At 31.6% G+C, this 15,806-nt stretch overlaps 1 protein-coding gene and 4 non-coding genes across 5 annotated transcripts; 1 reads left to right on the top strand and 4 right to left on the bottom strand.

Moving 5' to 3' along the window:
• Window positions 1–87: 87 nt before the first annotated feature.
• On the bottom strand, window positions 88–160 carry TRNAF-GAA. The gene has a single exon. It is a non-coding gene; the product is annotated as a tRNA-Phe (tRNA).
• A 125-nt stretch (window positions 161–285) lies between these two features.
• TRNAF-GAA lies at window positions 286–358 on the bottom strand. Its single transcript has one exon. It is a non-coding gene; the product is annotated as a tRNA-Phe (tRNA).
• Window positions 359–481: 123 nt separating this feature from the next.
• TRNAF-GAA lies at window positions 482–554 on the bottom strand. Its single transcript has one exon. It is a non-coding gene; the product is annotated as a tRNA-Phe (tRNA).
• Window positions 555–10,806: 10,252 nt separating this feature from the next.
• LOC122028557 (putative ALA-interacting subunit 4) lies at window positions 10,807–13,772 on the top strand. The gene is made up of 8 exons (XM_042587402.1): window positions 10,807–11,021; window positions 11,604–11,662; window positions 11,752–11,826; window positions 11,890–12,006; window positions 12,087–12,157; window positions 12,553–12,853; window positions 12,933–13,222; window positions 13,406–13,772. The coding sequence occupies exons 1-8, from the start codon at window positions 10,946–10,948 to the stop codon at window positions 13,458–13,460; spliced, it is 1,044 nt and encodes a 347-aa protein (XP_042443336.1). The 5' UTR covers window positions 10,807–10,945; the 3' UTR covers window positions 13,461–13,772.
• Window positions 13,773–15,409: 1,637 nt separating this feature from the next.
• TRNAT-CGU lies at window positions 15,410–15,481 on the bottom strand. The gene has a single exon. It is a non-coding gene; the product is annotated as a tRNA-Thr (tRNA).
• Window positions 15,482–15,806: the final 325 nt, after the last annotated feature.

The raw sequence follows: 15,806 nt of genomic DNA, 5'->3' as shown, positions 1-15,806 counted from the left end.
ATTGGAAAATTCAAAAACTTTTGCAGGAAAATCTCGCGGCCCGCGGGCGAAGCGAAGTCCAATAAAAAGAATTAAAGTTTCAAAAATTGCGGTGAGCGTGGATCGAACACGCGACCTTCAGATCTTCAGTCTGACGCTCTCCCAACTGAGCTATCCCCGCGATGTTGTGAAAGTAATGAAAACGTGAAATATTTAATATCACTATAAATTATCTAAAATACAAGGGGAAAAAATGAAAACTTGAACAAGTTACGTTTGGAGGGGATTGGTAAAGTTCCCAAAAATTGCGGTGAGCGTGGATCGAACACGCGACCTTCAGATCTTCAGTCTGACGCTCTCCCAACTGAGCTATCCCCGCGATGTTTTAAAAGTAACGAAAAAGTGAAGTATTTAATATCACTATAAATTTTCTAAAATACAAGGGAAAAAAATGAAAACTTGAACAGTTACGTTTGGAGGGGATTGGTAAAGTTCCAAAAATTGCGGTGAGCGTGGATCGAACACGCGACCTTCAGATCTTCAGTCTGACGCTCTCCCAACTGAGCTATCCCTGCAATGTTTTGAAAGTAACGAAAAAGTAAAGTATTTAATATCACTATAAATTTTCTAAAATACAAAGGGAAATAAAATGAAAACTTGAACAGTCACGTTTGGAGGGGATTGGTAAAGTTCCAAAAATTACGATGAACATGGATCAAACACGCGACCTTCAAATCTTCAGTCTGACGCTCTCCCAACTCTCCCAACTGAGCTATCCCTGCGATGTTATACTGTTTGTATTTCATATATTTAAATTAAGAGTTGTGATACTCATCTAGAAAATTCATCTAGAAAATTCATCTAGATAGACACATAAATGATTGGACCCACCATTTCACTTTTTGTGGGTCCATCATTTATGTGTCTATCTAGATGAATTTTCTAGATGAAAATTCTAGATAAATATCATTTCTCTTAAATTAATATTATAAAGTAGGTCTTCTATTCCATGCGGGTACAAACTATGTACCAGGAAATAGAGGAGGAAGATGTTTAATTTTATTGATTTCTTTAAATTTCATTTCGTTTCATATCTAATAAAAATGAAATTTGTAGGATTAATGAAATTACTAGTGTATTCAATTTAACAATGACAATTTAAAATTAATATATTAATAAAACATGGTCTAGTTCAAGGAAAAATGTTTTAGCATATCAACATTATTAAATTATAAAAATTAAAAATAATTCAATAAGAGATATTTTTAAATTGATAATAGCAATAACAACAACAGAAATACCACATTTAGTTTTTAACAATATAAATGTATTCTATGGATAAACATATATTTACATTTTTCGATTAAAAAAAAAAGAAAAACAATTGCAATACAATATAGTTTCAATTAAATTTTAAAAATTGAATCTTATAAAAAAAACTCCAATTAAAATATTAATCGGACCATATATCTCTCAAATTTAGAGGAATAAAAGAAAGGAAGAAAGTGTTTTTAAAAAAAATGAAATGATTGTTTTCTGTTTTTTATAAGCTCCCTGAGGGGGCGTTTGGTTCTTTGTTAGAAATAGGAATCGAAATGAGAATCATTGTATTGTGAAATGAGAATGAGTATGAGCATGAATATCACTCTTAAAAGTAATGTTTGGTTAGTTGCATATTTCCTATCGGAATAAATCAAAATTTTCTTTTTTACCCTTAAAGAAAAATAAGAGAAAAAATTAGATGTGAGAGAAAGATAAATGTGAGAGAAAAATATGATGAAAGAGAATGATGAGAGAGAAAGTATGATGAGAGAGAATGAAGAGGGAGAAAGTGTGATGTGAAAGAATGAAGAGAGAGAAAGTGTGAAGAGAGAAAATGAGAAAAGAGAGTGTGATAGGAGAGAGCATGATGAGAGAAGATGAAAGAGAAAATATGATGTGAGAGAAAATACAATGGGAGAGGATGAAGAGAGAGAAAATGTAATGAGAAAAATGAGGAGAGAGAGTGTGATGAGAGACATTGAGGAGAGAGAAAGTATGGTGAGAGATAAAGTATGTGTTGGTGCGGTTAGCACTAACGATTTAACCCAGGTTTTGATAAATGACAAATCAGGTTAAGTTAGTTTGTTATTGTCTGACACTTTGATCAAGTGTGCAGGAGAAGCCCAGACAGGTCGACGGATTGACCGGATGTCTGGCACGAAGTCCAGCTAGGTCGACGGGCTGACCGGATAGCTGGCGAGAAGTCCAAGCGGGTCGACGGGCTGACCGGACGCTTGGCGAGAAGTCCAGCTAGGTCGACGGGCTGACCGGATAGCTGGCGAGAAGTCCAAGCGGGTCAACGGGCTGACCGGACGCTTGGCGAGAAGTCCAGACGGGTCGACGGGCTGACCGGACGTCTGGCAGGTAAGTGAGGTAAGTCACTGGAGGGGAGTGACTGTGAGGACGCGTTCCCGGGAAGGGGACATTAGGCGTCGATCCGGCTTAGATCCATTTCGGATGTCTAAGTCGAGATCGTGACTAGATTCCGGTCTCGGAAAGACGGAATCTAAGTCATACTCTCTTTATCTATCTGTTGAACTTTAACTGTGCTAACCATTTGTTTTACAGGATATATATTTACCTCGGACTAACCTTGTTTTGCAGGAAAAAGGAGTCTTTCTGGAACAAGGTGGTCCGGGCGCCCGGAGGTCCGGGCGCCCGGAAGGGATCCGGGCGCCCGGAAGGCGAATTTTATCCAGACACCTCGTCGCTACGTGGAGCATCTTGATTTGAGCAGTTACGTCACACTCCAGGCGCCCGGAAGGGATCCAGGCGCCCGGAACAGCATATAAAAGAAGCCCCAGACAGGAGCTTCAGAATCAACTTTGACTGAGAACTCTTCTGCTGATCTTGCTGCTCGACGTTCAAGTGCGACGCCAACAACGCTCTGACAAAAGTGCTCTTCCGGTTTTTGTTTAATTTTCTTTTTGTCAGTATTGCTTTATTATTACTAGCATCTCCTGTACTTTTTCTGTAATCATATTTCAACTTGCTAGTGATTGCCCAACGAAAGTGGTCAAGGACCACGGGCCTTCGAGTAGGAGTCGTCACAGGCTCCGAACGAAGTAAAAATATTTGTGTCTACTTTATCTTTTTCCGCTGCGCTTAAACTCTTGTTTTTTCGAATCGATATTCACCCCACCTCTATCGAATCTAACAGTCCTACAAGTGGTATCAGAGCAGGTACCGCTCTGATTTGGTGCAACCACCAATCAGACAAAGAGGGGGTCTTTTTAAAGAAAAATTATATATCGTTCGTTTTTAAAATAAAACCTTACGCCTTTCGTTTTTTCCCTCCAAAACTGGTTTTGAAAAATACATCGTCATCTTTTCACTATTATTTAGTATCGACAAAATATTACATTTTCAAAAATTTGAGATAATATTTTTTATTAATATTTTAATAATATTTTATTATTTAAAAAAAAATTTAGTGAAATATTATTTTTTTTTCCAGCACTGCTAATCCAAGACCAAGTCTTGGGATTTTGTCTTTGTTTCATTGTGTGCAAGAACAATGTCTTTTCAAGAAGGATGGAACCCCAATGAACCACCACCGTACGATGAAGATTTCAACTACTGGAGGCGAAGAATGGAATGCTTCTTAGGAAGCGTAGATATCGATTATATGCTAATATTGAAAAAACCTTCTCAGAACTCGGAGCTGAATAAAAACGTAAGTAAAATTATTTATAATATTTTACCTAACAATATTATATGCAGACTAGAAAAATACAAGAATGCATATGAGCTATGGACCCAGTTGATCAAGCTTCACGAGACGCCAATGGAGCTAGAAGATCAAGTTAAAGTCGAATCCGGACTCGAGTCAAATCCAACGGAGAAGCCTGCTGAATTAGGGGTTGCGCTCAAGGTTAGTAATAATTACCAAAACACCCTTGCTAGTAGTAGTTTAAAATATGTGCATGTTAATTTGGATATGTCTGAAAGTATATGTGAAAATAGTATACATGACAATACTTGCGAAAATACTCCTAGGATATTTTCTGATAAAATAAATATAATTAATTTAGAAAATACAGAAAATCTAAAAATAATCAATAAATCTAAAAATTCGAATTTAAACCTAAACAAATTTGAAAATTCGAACAAAAAGGATGACAAGGTCAATATTAATCTAGACATAATTAATAAATTATTTAATAATCTAGACAATATCAATCTGGAAAATTCTATCCAAACCCAAGATAATTTAATTAACAAAAAATTAAATTTTAATGATAAGACTTATTTAATAAATTCCACTAATTATATCAACTTAAAAGGTAAAGAAAATATAAGGATAAAATCAAACACTTTGATAAAATCAAAACGAAAGTTAACAAACTTAAAATTAAATGTTAAAGATAACAAATTAAACAAAAATAATCTAGAAATTTCAAAATTAACAATTAATAAAAAGCTAAAAGATAAACCGTTAAGAAAATATAATTCAAACAGTTTAGTTAATTCAAATTTAAAAATAAATAAAAACTTAAACTTTAAAAATAAGCTATTAAAGAAGGATAATTTAATTAACTCAATAAAATTGAAATTGAAAGAAAATTCAAATATTAAATACACTCTCTTAAAGAAAGATAATTTGACCAATTTAATTAATTCAAAATTAAAAACTTAAATTTAAATTACAAACTAAACATTAAAACTTAACTAAAACCAACTCTAATTATACAAAAATATTAAATTAATGGCCAATAATTCAGGGGGAGACTCCAGAATAGCTGGTACCTCCAAAACTAACTTACCCGACAGGGTAACCCAAACAAACTAACCCGACAGGGTAATTAGGATTAGTTAAAAAGAGACCAAGTTTAACATGAATCATGGTACTGGTGAAGTTTTTGGATGATAGTACGTTAGGGAAGCTTGAGCATCGCATGTCTAGAAAGATATGGCTTCGATCTGGTGCATTTGGCCAAGTGGAACTGACCGAAGCTACCCTTAAATGGATCCTAACTAGTTAGACCAAGGTTTAATATTAAGCTCCGTGGATAGGACTATTCGGAAAACCTCGAAAGGTTGGCTACTTCTAATGACGTCCAAGTGACTCACCAAGCTTAGAAGTTTATCCGAAGAATGCCTATTTGTTGAGACCAAAGCTAAACCTGAATCTAACAAAAGTTAAAACAAACTCTGTAATTAAATCTAATTCATCTCACAAAATTATAGGATTCCCTGATTGATAATCTAGATCGGGTGAGATGAATAAGGATCAAATTAATTTTCAAATTAAATTAAAATTAATTAAAATTAAATTTCAAATTTCAAATTGAATTTCAAATTAAAATTAAAATTTCAAATTTCAAATTTCAAATTGAATTTTAAATTAAAATTAATTAAAATTAAATTTTGAATTTCAAATTAAAATTAAATTTTGAATTAATTAAAAATTAAATTTCGAATTAAAACTAAATTAATTTTAAAATATATATATATATATATATATTAAATTAACTTTAAAAATTATTTTAAAAATTAAATTAACTTCAAAAAATTATTTAAAACAAAAATCAACTTTAAAAAAAAATAATTTTAAATTTAACTTTAAAAATTTTATATTTAACTTAAAAATTTTATTCTAAACTTAAAAATTATTTTAAAATTATTTCCAAATTTTAAAAAAAAAAACTATTTTAAAAACTTTAAAAAATTCTTTTAAAAATTCTTTTAAAACATTTTAAAAATTATTTTAAAAACTATTTTAAAAATTATTTTAAAAACTATTTTAAAAATTATTTAAAAAAAAAACTATTTTAAAAATCATTTTAAAAACTTTAAAAAATTCTTTTAAAACATTTTAAAAATTATTTTAAAAAAACTATTTTAAAAATTATTTTAAAAACTATTTTAAAAATCATTTTCAAAAACTTTAAAAAATTCTTTTAAAACCTTTTCAAAATTATTGTTATTTTAAAAATTATTTTAATATAAAAATTATATTTTTAAATTATTTTAACTTAAAAATTATTTCAAAAATTATTTTAAAAAACTTTTAAAAATCATTTAAAACTAGTTTAAAAATTATGTATCATTTTGAAAAATTCTTCTTATTTTTTCACTATAATAAAATTCTTTTAACTTAAAAAAATAGTAATAATAATAAATTATTTCTATAGACTATTTTCACTTTAAAAATTATTATTTTGACTTTAAACTCATTTTTAATCTTAAACATCATTTTAACCTTAAAATTATTTTTTAATTTAACCTAACTGAAAATTAAAACTTAAAAATTTAACTTAAACTTAAAACTTAAAGCTAAATTAATCATTGATATTAATTTTAATCTAAAATCAAAACTGAATTGAACGTATATTAATTGTCATTAAATTCCTGTTAGAAATCCCTTAAAAATAATAATTATTATAATTCTTTTAAAACTTAGACACCTAACTTAAAAACTTAAATTCCGTTAACTTCAACTTTAAACTTAATTATGTAATTAATAAGTAGAACTTAACTATTTAAGTTTAACTTTATTTGAGAACTAATCTTGATTTGATTAGAACCTAGGTTTAACCTTAGTAAAAATATTAAAATTACTCTAAGTCATTTTTCTTAATCAACCTTTAAAATATTAATTATTTTTATTAAAACATAATTAAAGTTTGACTTAAATTGAACCTTACTTAACCTTGTTTAATAACGAGTTTAACTTCAAATTACCACCAACTTTAAACTAAGTCAATCCAACTTAAAAGGAAGTAAATGAAAAGTTAAATTATAACTAACACCTTCATCAATTAATACAAAATTTAGATTATAGCAAAATTTAATCAATAAATTATTAATATTGATCAATTATTGAATTAATAACAACTTATCTTACTTAACATTACACTAAAGGTTAATTTATTTCAACTTAATCTAACATTAATTACAGTTAGTCAAATTTAAATGAACAATTTTATAAAGATAATTATACAATCGTCTAAAACACTTAGGTACAAAAATATGTTACGATTGTAAAATTGTATATTAAGGGGAAGTAATAAATAAGGAGGATTAATAAATTAAAGGAGTATCAAATTAAGGGGGAGGTTTATTGTTTAATTATCTCCTGAAGTGTTATTTTTTTAATCTTCTCTTTAAAATCTCTCTAGAAAATTCTACCTCAATTTAAAAAATAAATATATATCTACTTTGAATATTTTTAGCAAATATTTTCAAATTTTATGTCAGGTTCAGGGGGAGGAATTAATTAAAAATTTTTTCCTTTATATAAAATATTTTAAATTTTGTTTGAAAAATATTTTCTTAAAAATTTCTTAAACCTACTTTTGAAAACTAACTCTTATAAAACTAAGTTGTTTTTAAGAATTGGGTTTTACATTTTATTGAAAATTGATTTTGAAAATTAGATTTAACTTAGTTTTGAAAATTGTGGAAATTAGATTTTTCAAAACTTAAGTTTACAAACTAAGCTTCTCAAAATCATTTTCCTTAATTTTGAAAATCAAAGTTTAAAAATCAATTTTCAAAATCAACTTGCTTAAAATTGTGATTTTTTTTAAAATCAACTCAAAATTGTTTGTTTTAAATCACAAACTTTTTATCCTTTTTACTTAGTACTTAAAAACTGAACTTTTCTAGTATTTTAAACCATGATTTTGAAACTAGTACTTTTCTAGTATTCTAGAAAACTGAATTTTTCTAGTATTTTTCAATCAGTTTTGAAAAATAAAATTTTCAAACTTAGTTTTGGAATTTTGATTTTGAAAACTTATGTTTGAAAAGCGTTTCAAAGTTGAAACTTGTTTTGAAAATTTAAACTTGATCTTGAAATTTAGACCTTATACACATATGTTTGAAAATTAGACTATCTAAACTTAGCAATTTTTCTAAAAGCTAAAAGCTAATGCTTTAAACAAGTTTTCAAAACTTTAAACTCCCCCAAGTCAACTTGACTATTTTTTTTACTTGGTGTTAAAAATTGTACTTTTATCGTTCAAATTTTGAACCAAACTTAGATATCTTTCAAAATTTGATTACCTGTTACAGTAACTCTTCACTATGATTATTTACCTTTGTTCATTTTTTTTGATGAATGCCAAAGGGGGAGGAGGGTTAGGTGGTTAAGTTAGCTAAACTAATTTGAAAATACTAACTAACTTAAAAACCACATAAATGCATGTTGTACTTGCATATGTTTTCACTAACTTAACCAGGTTGTCATTCCATCAAAAAGGGGGAGATTGTTGGTGCGGTTAGTACTAACGATTTAACCCAGGTTTTGATGAATGACAAATCAGGTTAAGTTAGTTTGTTATTGTCTGACACTTTGATCAAGTGTGCAGGAGAAGCCCAGACAGGTCGACGGGTTGACCGGATGTCTGGCACGAAGTCCAGCTAGGTCGACGGGCTGACCGGATAGCTGGCGAGAAGTCCAAGCGGGTCGACGGGCTGACCGGACGCTTGGCGAGAAGTCCAGCTAGGTCGACGGGCTGACCGGATAGCTGGCGAGAAGTCCAAGCGGGTCAACGGGCTGACCGGACGCTTGGAGTCGACGGGCTGACCGGACGTCTGGCAGGTAAGTGAGGTAAGTCACTGGAGGGGAGTGACTGTGAGGAAGCGTTCCCGGGAAGGGGACATTAGGCGTCGATCCGGCTTAGATCCATTTCAGATGTCTAAGTCGAGATCGTGACTAGATTCCGATCTCGGAAAGACGGAATCTAAGTCATACTCTCTTTATCTATCTGTTGAACTTTAACTGTACACTTTGTTTTGTATGATATATATTTACCTCGGACTAACCTTGTTTTGCGGGAAAAGGAGACTCTGGAACAAGGTGGTCCGGGCGCCCGGAGGATCCGGGAGGCGAATTTTATCCGGACACCTCGTCGCTACGTGGAGCATCTTGATTTGAGCGATTCGTCAGCGCCGGAAGGGATCCAGCGCCGAACAAGATATAAAGAAGCCCCGCAGGAGCTTGAATCAACTTTGATCGAGAACTCTTCTGCGATCTTGCCGCCGACGTTCAAGTGCGACGCCAACAACGCTCTGACAAAAGTGCTCTTCCGGTTTTTGTTTAATTTTCTTTTTGTCAGTATTGCTTTATTATTACTAGCATCTCCTGTACTTTTTCTGTAATCATATTTCGACTTGCTAGTGATTGCCCAACGAAAGTGGTCAAGGACCACGGGCCTTCGAGTAGGAGTCGTCACAGGCTCCGAACGAAGTAAAAATATTTGTGTCTACTTTATCTTTTTCCGCTGCGCTTAAACTCTTGTTTTTTCGAATCGATATTCACCCCCCCTCTATCGAATCTAACGGTTCTACAGTATGATGAGAGAGAAAGTGTGATGAAAAAAGGAGAACATTGAGTGTGATGGGAGAGATTGAGGAGAGAGAAAGTATGATGAGGGAGAAAGTATGGTGAGAGAGAAAGTGTGTTGAGGAAAAAAAGGAGGGAGTGTGACAAGAGAGATTGAGAAGAGAGAAAGTGTGATGAGAGTGAAAGTGTAATGAGAAAAAAAGAGAAAAGGGAGTGTGATGGGAGAGATTGAGGAGAGAGAGAGTATGATGAGAGAGAAAGTATGATGAGAAAAAAAAGAAAGAAGAGAGTACGATGGAAGAGATTGAGGAGAGAGAAAGTATGATGAGAGAGAAAGTGTAATGAGAAAAAAAGGAAAGAGAGTGTGATAGGAGAGAGAAAGTGTGTGATAAAATGATGAGAGAGAAAATATGATGAGAGAGAACAAGGAGAGAGAAGTGATATGAAAAAAAAATAAATAAATATATTTTGATATTTGATATTAAGAAAGAAAATTTTAGTTTTAGCTCAAGGGTATTTTTGGAATAAGGGAATATTTTGATTGATGAAAATAGGGTAATGGCTCATTGAAGGGGAAGTACATGGGAATGAGTTATTACCCAATTTCAAAGATTCATTCCCTTATTTGCATTCCTATTTCTATAATCCAAACATTAATAATGACAATCAATGATTCTCATTTTCATTCCCCACTCCTATTCCCCTAAACCAAACACCCCCTCAAATCTTTCTTCAGATGCCCAGACTTGATTCGAATGAATCGTGAAACTCACTTGTAAAGTGTAATAAGATGTTCAAACTCGTTATGTGGCGGGAATAATAGAATCACGTGATAGGCCTAGGACTTGATTAATGCACTCAGATTGTGATAGTCAACTCATGGTTAAACTCGGGTCAAATCAACTGACTCACAATCGAGCTCGACTCGATTCAGTCTGAATCACATCCAAGATCCACTAGTCAAATTTAGGATTGGGCTCAGAGCAAATCACTCTCACGCTCGAATACGATATAGTGATTATAATGATGCCAGTTATAGAAGGGCACACCCTTTGGTGTAGAAGGAAGGGGTACGCCCTTTGAAAATCTTAATGATGGCAACATCGTGCATGAGATTTTATCATTTTTACTTCTTTGCTATTTTCTCTCACAAACACTCTTTTAAAATTTGATTTGAGTGTTTGAGAAATTTTGTTAAGGTTCTCTTTAGCCTCTCTTCTAACCCTTTTAAGTTCTTTCAATTCCCTTTTCCAAGTCGTCATCACAAGAGACTTTCGCTAGGGTCCTTAATTGATCCAAAGGGAGGGATACCTATTACTAACTTAAAAAAAAAAATTAACTATGTTACTCTTCCAAATTATTAGAAATATTTTAATAAATGGAAATATTAAAAACATTTTGATAATAAATATTGGGTGAATTTTGAAAAGTACCCCTGAAATTATTGAATGCGCATATAATTTTCGTTGGCTAAATTAGAAACCATGCAGTGCGCATTTGCCCCGCATCAAGAGGATTCCCATCGGTTCCGGGGTGCGCCTTTTCAATGCGCTCCTCGTTTTTTTTCCTCCATCCTTCTTCCGCCTCTGCGCTCTCGTCGATCCCCTTTTGCTCGATTGCGTCTCTGCCATGATCCCAACGGGGGATTCCACGCCTGAAACCGACGGGGCGACCGAACGGAGGAAGAAGTCCAAGAAACCCAATTGTAAGTCTCCCTTTTGTTTCCTTTTTACACGGTTTGGATCGATTACATCTCATTTGGGACCATAAGCAATGTGCGTTAAGAAGGATTGGACTGACCCTAGGGATCGATGTGTTTAGGGTTAAAAGGTCGACTTTTTGGAGAATAAATTGGAAGAACTTGTTGTAATGCCGTACATATCACCTAGACATGCATTTTGATTCCTATTGCTCATCTTTACCATATTCTAGAAGCCTATTATAAACTTTACCCCCCAACATATTGCTATCTGAAATTCTGAATAGAAAAATAAATCTAAAAGCAGCTAATGTTCTTCATAGAGTTTTTCTTGTTATTTTTTGTGTTGTAGGCTGCATTAGAGGTTTTTGTGGCATTACTTTTTTGTTTTTGTCTTTATTTTTTGTTATTGAATTTAGTCGTTCGGCATTGCATTGATTTTCAAGAAGTGCATTGAATAAATACATTTCAAGCTAAAATGCATCATGATAAAATTAGTAGCATTGTGATAAAACCACCCCCTTTGCCTTTATTTAAATTGCCTTGTCTCTCATGTTTAATTGACATTGAATGCTTTCAAAATCTTAGATTCACGATTTACACAACAGGAGCTTCCTGCTTGCAAACCTCTATTAACCCCGACAATTGTAAGTAAATGTGAGGATTCCTTTAAATTTAAACAGAAAGGTTGAGTTGTCATTCTGAGTATCTAGATTTTTCATTTTTCATGTTGCAGGTAATATCAACATTTATTCTCATTGGCGTTCTCTTCATCCCAATTGGACTCGCTTCTTTGTCTGCATCTGGCAATGTAGGTTAATTATGTTTTCTTCCTTCAAAGAAACTGGAGTTAATGGTGCTTATTTAAATACAGGTGGTTGAAATAGTTTATAGATATGACATAGACTGCATCCCACAGCAGTCACAGGATGACAAACTTGCATTCATCCAAAGCAGTGTGACTAACAAAACTTGCACAACAACTTTTAACGTGAGTGGATCAATTGTGACGTAATTTTTTTTTTTTTTGGGCAAGAATTTTGTACTAAAGATTAGCAATTCATATTTCAGGTGCCTAAAAATATGAAGGCTCCTGTTCATATTTACTATGAGCTTGACAACTTCTATCAGAATCATCGCAGGTTTAAACATCTTTTAGGTCCCTCTCGATTAGATTTTTCTCTACACTGAGTTAACTTTTTCTAAGATTGTTAACATAGAATGGTTTATTATGTTCCATTTTTTAAAAATAAATGGCTTTTTTCCTTTTGGTTCAAAAGTCACTATTTTTTCCTCATTTTAATTTGTTTAAAGCCTCCAACTTCTGATAAATAACTAACAAGTTATACCTGATGCATCAAACCAAGCATTGTGAAACTCATTGTATCACTAAACTTGTTTTCGACATTGTTATTTCTATTATGAGTATAGCATTAACCGGGGCGTTAGTGTTTGTATTTCTCATAAAAACATATTTATATTTATGTATAAAGGGAATATAATTTGCGTCATAATTACAATCATATGGTAATTTAAGGTATGTTAAGAGCCGAAATGATAAGCAACTAAGAAGCAAGGCATATGAGCTAGAGACAACTAATTGTGCACCTGAAGCCACAACTCCCGATGGGTCTCCTATTGTTCCATGTGGACTCATTGCTTGGAGCTTGTTCAATGACACATACTCATTTGCAACACAAAGCAAAGTCATCGAGGTGAACAAGAAAAACATCGCCTGGCAAAGTGACAAAGATCACAAATTTGGCAGTGATGTCTACCCTAAAAACTTCCAGCAGGGAGGTCTCATAGGAGGTGCCAAGCTCAATGAAAGCATACCTGTAAGTGTTTCTCTGTCTTTGATTTCTGTATCATTTGCTGTATTCAAGTTGGTAGCAGTCATTGTAATAAAATTTGCAGTTGAGCGAGCAAGAAGATCTCATTGTTTGGATGAGGACAGCTGCCTTGCCACAGTTTAGAAAACTCTATGGGAGAATTGAGAGAGACCTCGCAGCCAATGAACAAATCTCAGTGACAATAGAGAACAACTACAACACTTACAGTTTTGAAGGGGAGAAGAGGTTGGTACTTTCTACTACCTCATGGATAGGTGGGAAGAATGGTTTCCTTGGTGTTGCATATCTTACAATTGGCAGCCTCTGCATATTTCTTGCGGTAGCCTTCATAGTTCTTTATCTGCTCAAGCCCAGGTAAGTATCTTGCTCGTCATTAGCATTTATGGTAAGCAGTACAATGAATACATTTTCTTTAGTTGACAAGCAAAAATCAGGTTAACAAGGTTTGACTCGGAACTAATAGATCTGTTACTCCGATTGATTTCAAGTTCAATGTTACCTAGCGACTCATGCAAGTCGATTCACTTGTTATTGCAGGACCCTTGGAGATCCATCGTACTTATCTTGGAACAGAAACCCCGATGGACATTAGTGGAACTTTAAGCTCAAGTTGGATTCAGAAGTTGGTAAAGTTACACATCCGCAGTTGCTCTAAATCATGTGCAAACGGTTTTCTTTGTGAATTCTGTAATCTGTAACTTCAATGGAGCCCAAAGGAAATACAATGTTAGATCTCTGTGCAAATTGAACAGTCACTTCTTGTGGAAATGTTCTGGATCGCCTAGTAAACTTGATTTTTCAGGCTCAAGGGAGTGCAACAAAGCACAAGCATTCCTGCATTTTGCCTTTTTGTAAGGGAAGAATATTATCATCAATAAATTTGTACTCCTACGGTTTGCAGTAAGTTGGTACTTGACCGTTTAATGAGAAACCTGGTGGAAGTGCACTAGCAACACGTGTACTAGCCCGTGGGCGGTGCGGTGATAAAAACATGCGGTGTTATCACATTACTTAACAACAATCAAGCACCCTCTAAATAGTCATTTGTAATGATGTTCAAGCGATAAATAAAAATTATGACCTTTTGTCCATAAATTCTTAGGGTATATTTGGTTCAAGTTATCATGTATAATCTTGGTTGTAATCACATAACCAAGATTATGAAGAATAAAACATAACCAAATATTGTTTGATTCAACCTAGATAATGTAACAAAAATTTATTTGTTTGAACGTTTTAATAAATACCTTAGTTTAATATTTTATCGTATTACCCTCAGTTACAAAATCAACTATACATATTATTATTATTATTTATTTTTTTTATATTTTTTTACTTTTCTTTTTCTTGTATATTTTTTTTACTTTTTTATGTGTTTTTTATTTTTTTAGTGTTTTTATATTTTTTATATTAGTTATATTTATATTTTTTTATTTTTTTACATTTTTAAATTTTAATTTTTATTTATTTATTTTATTTTTAAATTTTTATAAAATTTTTATTTTTTATATTTTTTAATTTTTAAAATTTTTAATTTTTTAAAATTTTTTAAATTTTTTATTTTTAAAATTTATATATTTTTAAAAATTTTTATTTTTTAAAATTATTTATTTTAAAAAATTTTAAACATTTTTTAATATTTTTTTTTACATTTTTTCTCTTTTTTCTATATTTTTTCTTATCGGAGGGTATTTTTGATAAAAAAATTTATTAATCCCGGAATCAAGGTGTTTGTTGATAACCTTAAATGGATAACCAAGATTATCAAGAATAATCCTGAACCAAATGCATCCTTAGGTTTTTTGTCACTTGATGCCTGTCAAGCATCCTTCTACTGTGTAAAATGCAATCTTTAGCTCGCCTTAGAGGTAAGGTGTTTGGTGGATTATCACGGTTTGAAACCTAACTAGGGTAATTAAAAGTTGGAAGCATGAATTTGATGTTGTTTATTGCTTCTTATAGTCTAAAATTAAAAGTTGACATTTATGTTCTTAATAAATTATTCATTTTATATAATTATCATCCCATTTTTTACTTTAATAATTTAATCATTTTACATAATTACCACGACATTTATTTTTTAAATAATATTTTATATTTTTATATAATTTATATTTTAGAATTTTTATACATATTTTTATGTATTTGTAAATTTTTTGTCATTTTTATTTTTATTAATTATATATATATAATTTTTATTATAAAAAATTAATTTTGATACAATATTTAAATAAAAAAATTATATAAATAAATAGCATATCAAAATTATATTTAGATAATTAAATTTATCTAGTTTAAAAATATTATCATTTAACTAAAAATTAAATTTAAAAGTAAGCATTCATCAATTTTACCATATATTAATTTTTTGACTGCCATTCTCAAATACTTCAAAATACTTTGTACTTTAGCTCTAGTTAACTTTAAAATATTTTTTTTTAAAAAATTAAAAATTATTCTTACAAAAACTCAGGCCGGAGCTCGGAAGGCGCCAGAATTGCCTGCAACTGCGATTAATCGTGGAATAGTAAAATAAGTAACAGCTCCCAGCGAGGATCGAACTCGCGACCTTTCGCTTACGAAGCGAACGCACTACCACTATGCTATGGAAGCGGATGTAATGTTCCTTTTTATTAACATATTTATTTCTATTATATAAAAACCATCCAAAAACTAGACATAAACAACGGAAATCTTTTCTTTTCAGAAAGATTTTTTTTTAACTAAACGTAATTTTTTGATCGACTAAGAAACGGCTACACATGTGTCAAATATTATAATAAATTCGGTGTATATTGTAGTTAAAAATATTATCTTTTTCTGGTAACAGACAGCTCGGCCTCGTAGTAATATTGATTCCACAACCTTACATTTAAAATTGTCAAGACCTGAAAAAAAAAGTGAAATTTAATAACTAAAATTATCATATATATATATA

This window comes from Zingiber officinale, chromosome 1A (genome assembly GCF_018446385.1).
Source record: "Zingiber officinale cultivar Zhangliang chromosome 1A, Zo_v1.1, whole genome shotgun sequence".
In the NCBI taxonomy this organism is placed as follows: Eukaryota; Viridiplantae; Streptophyta; class Magnoliopsida; order Zingiberales; family Zingiberaceae; genus Zingiber; species Zingiber officinale.
Note: the sequence above shows the minus strand (reverse complement) of the source record. Positions and strands in the feature narration are given on the sequence as shown.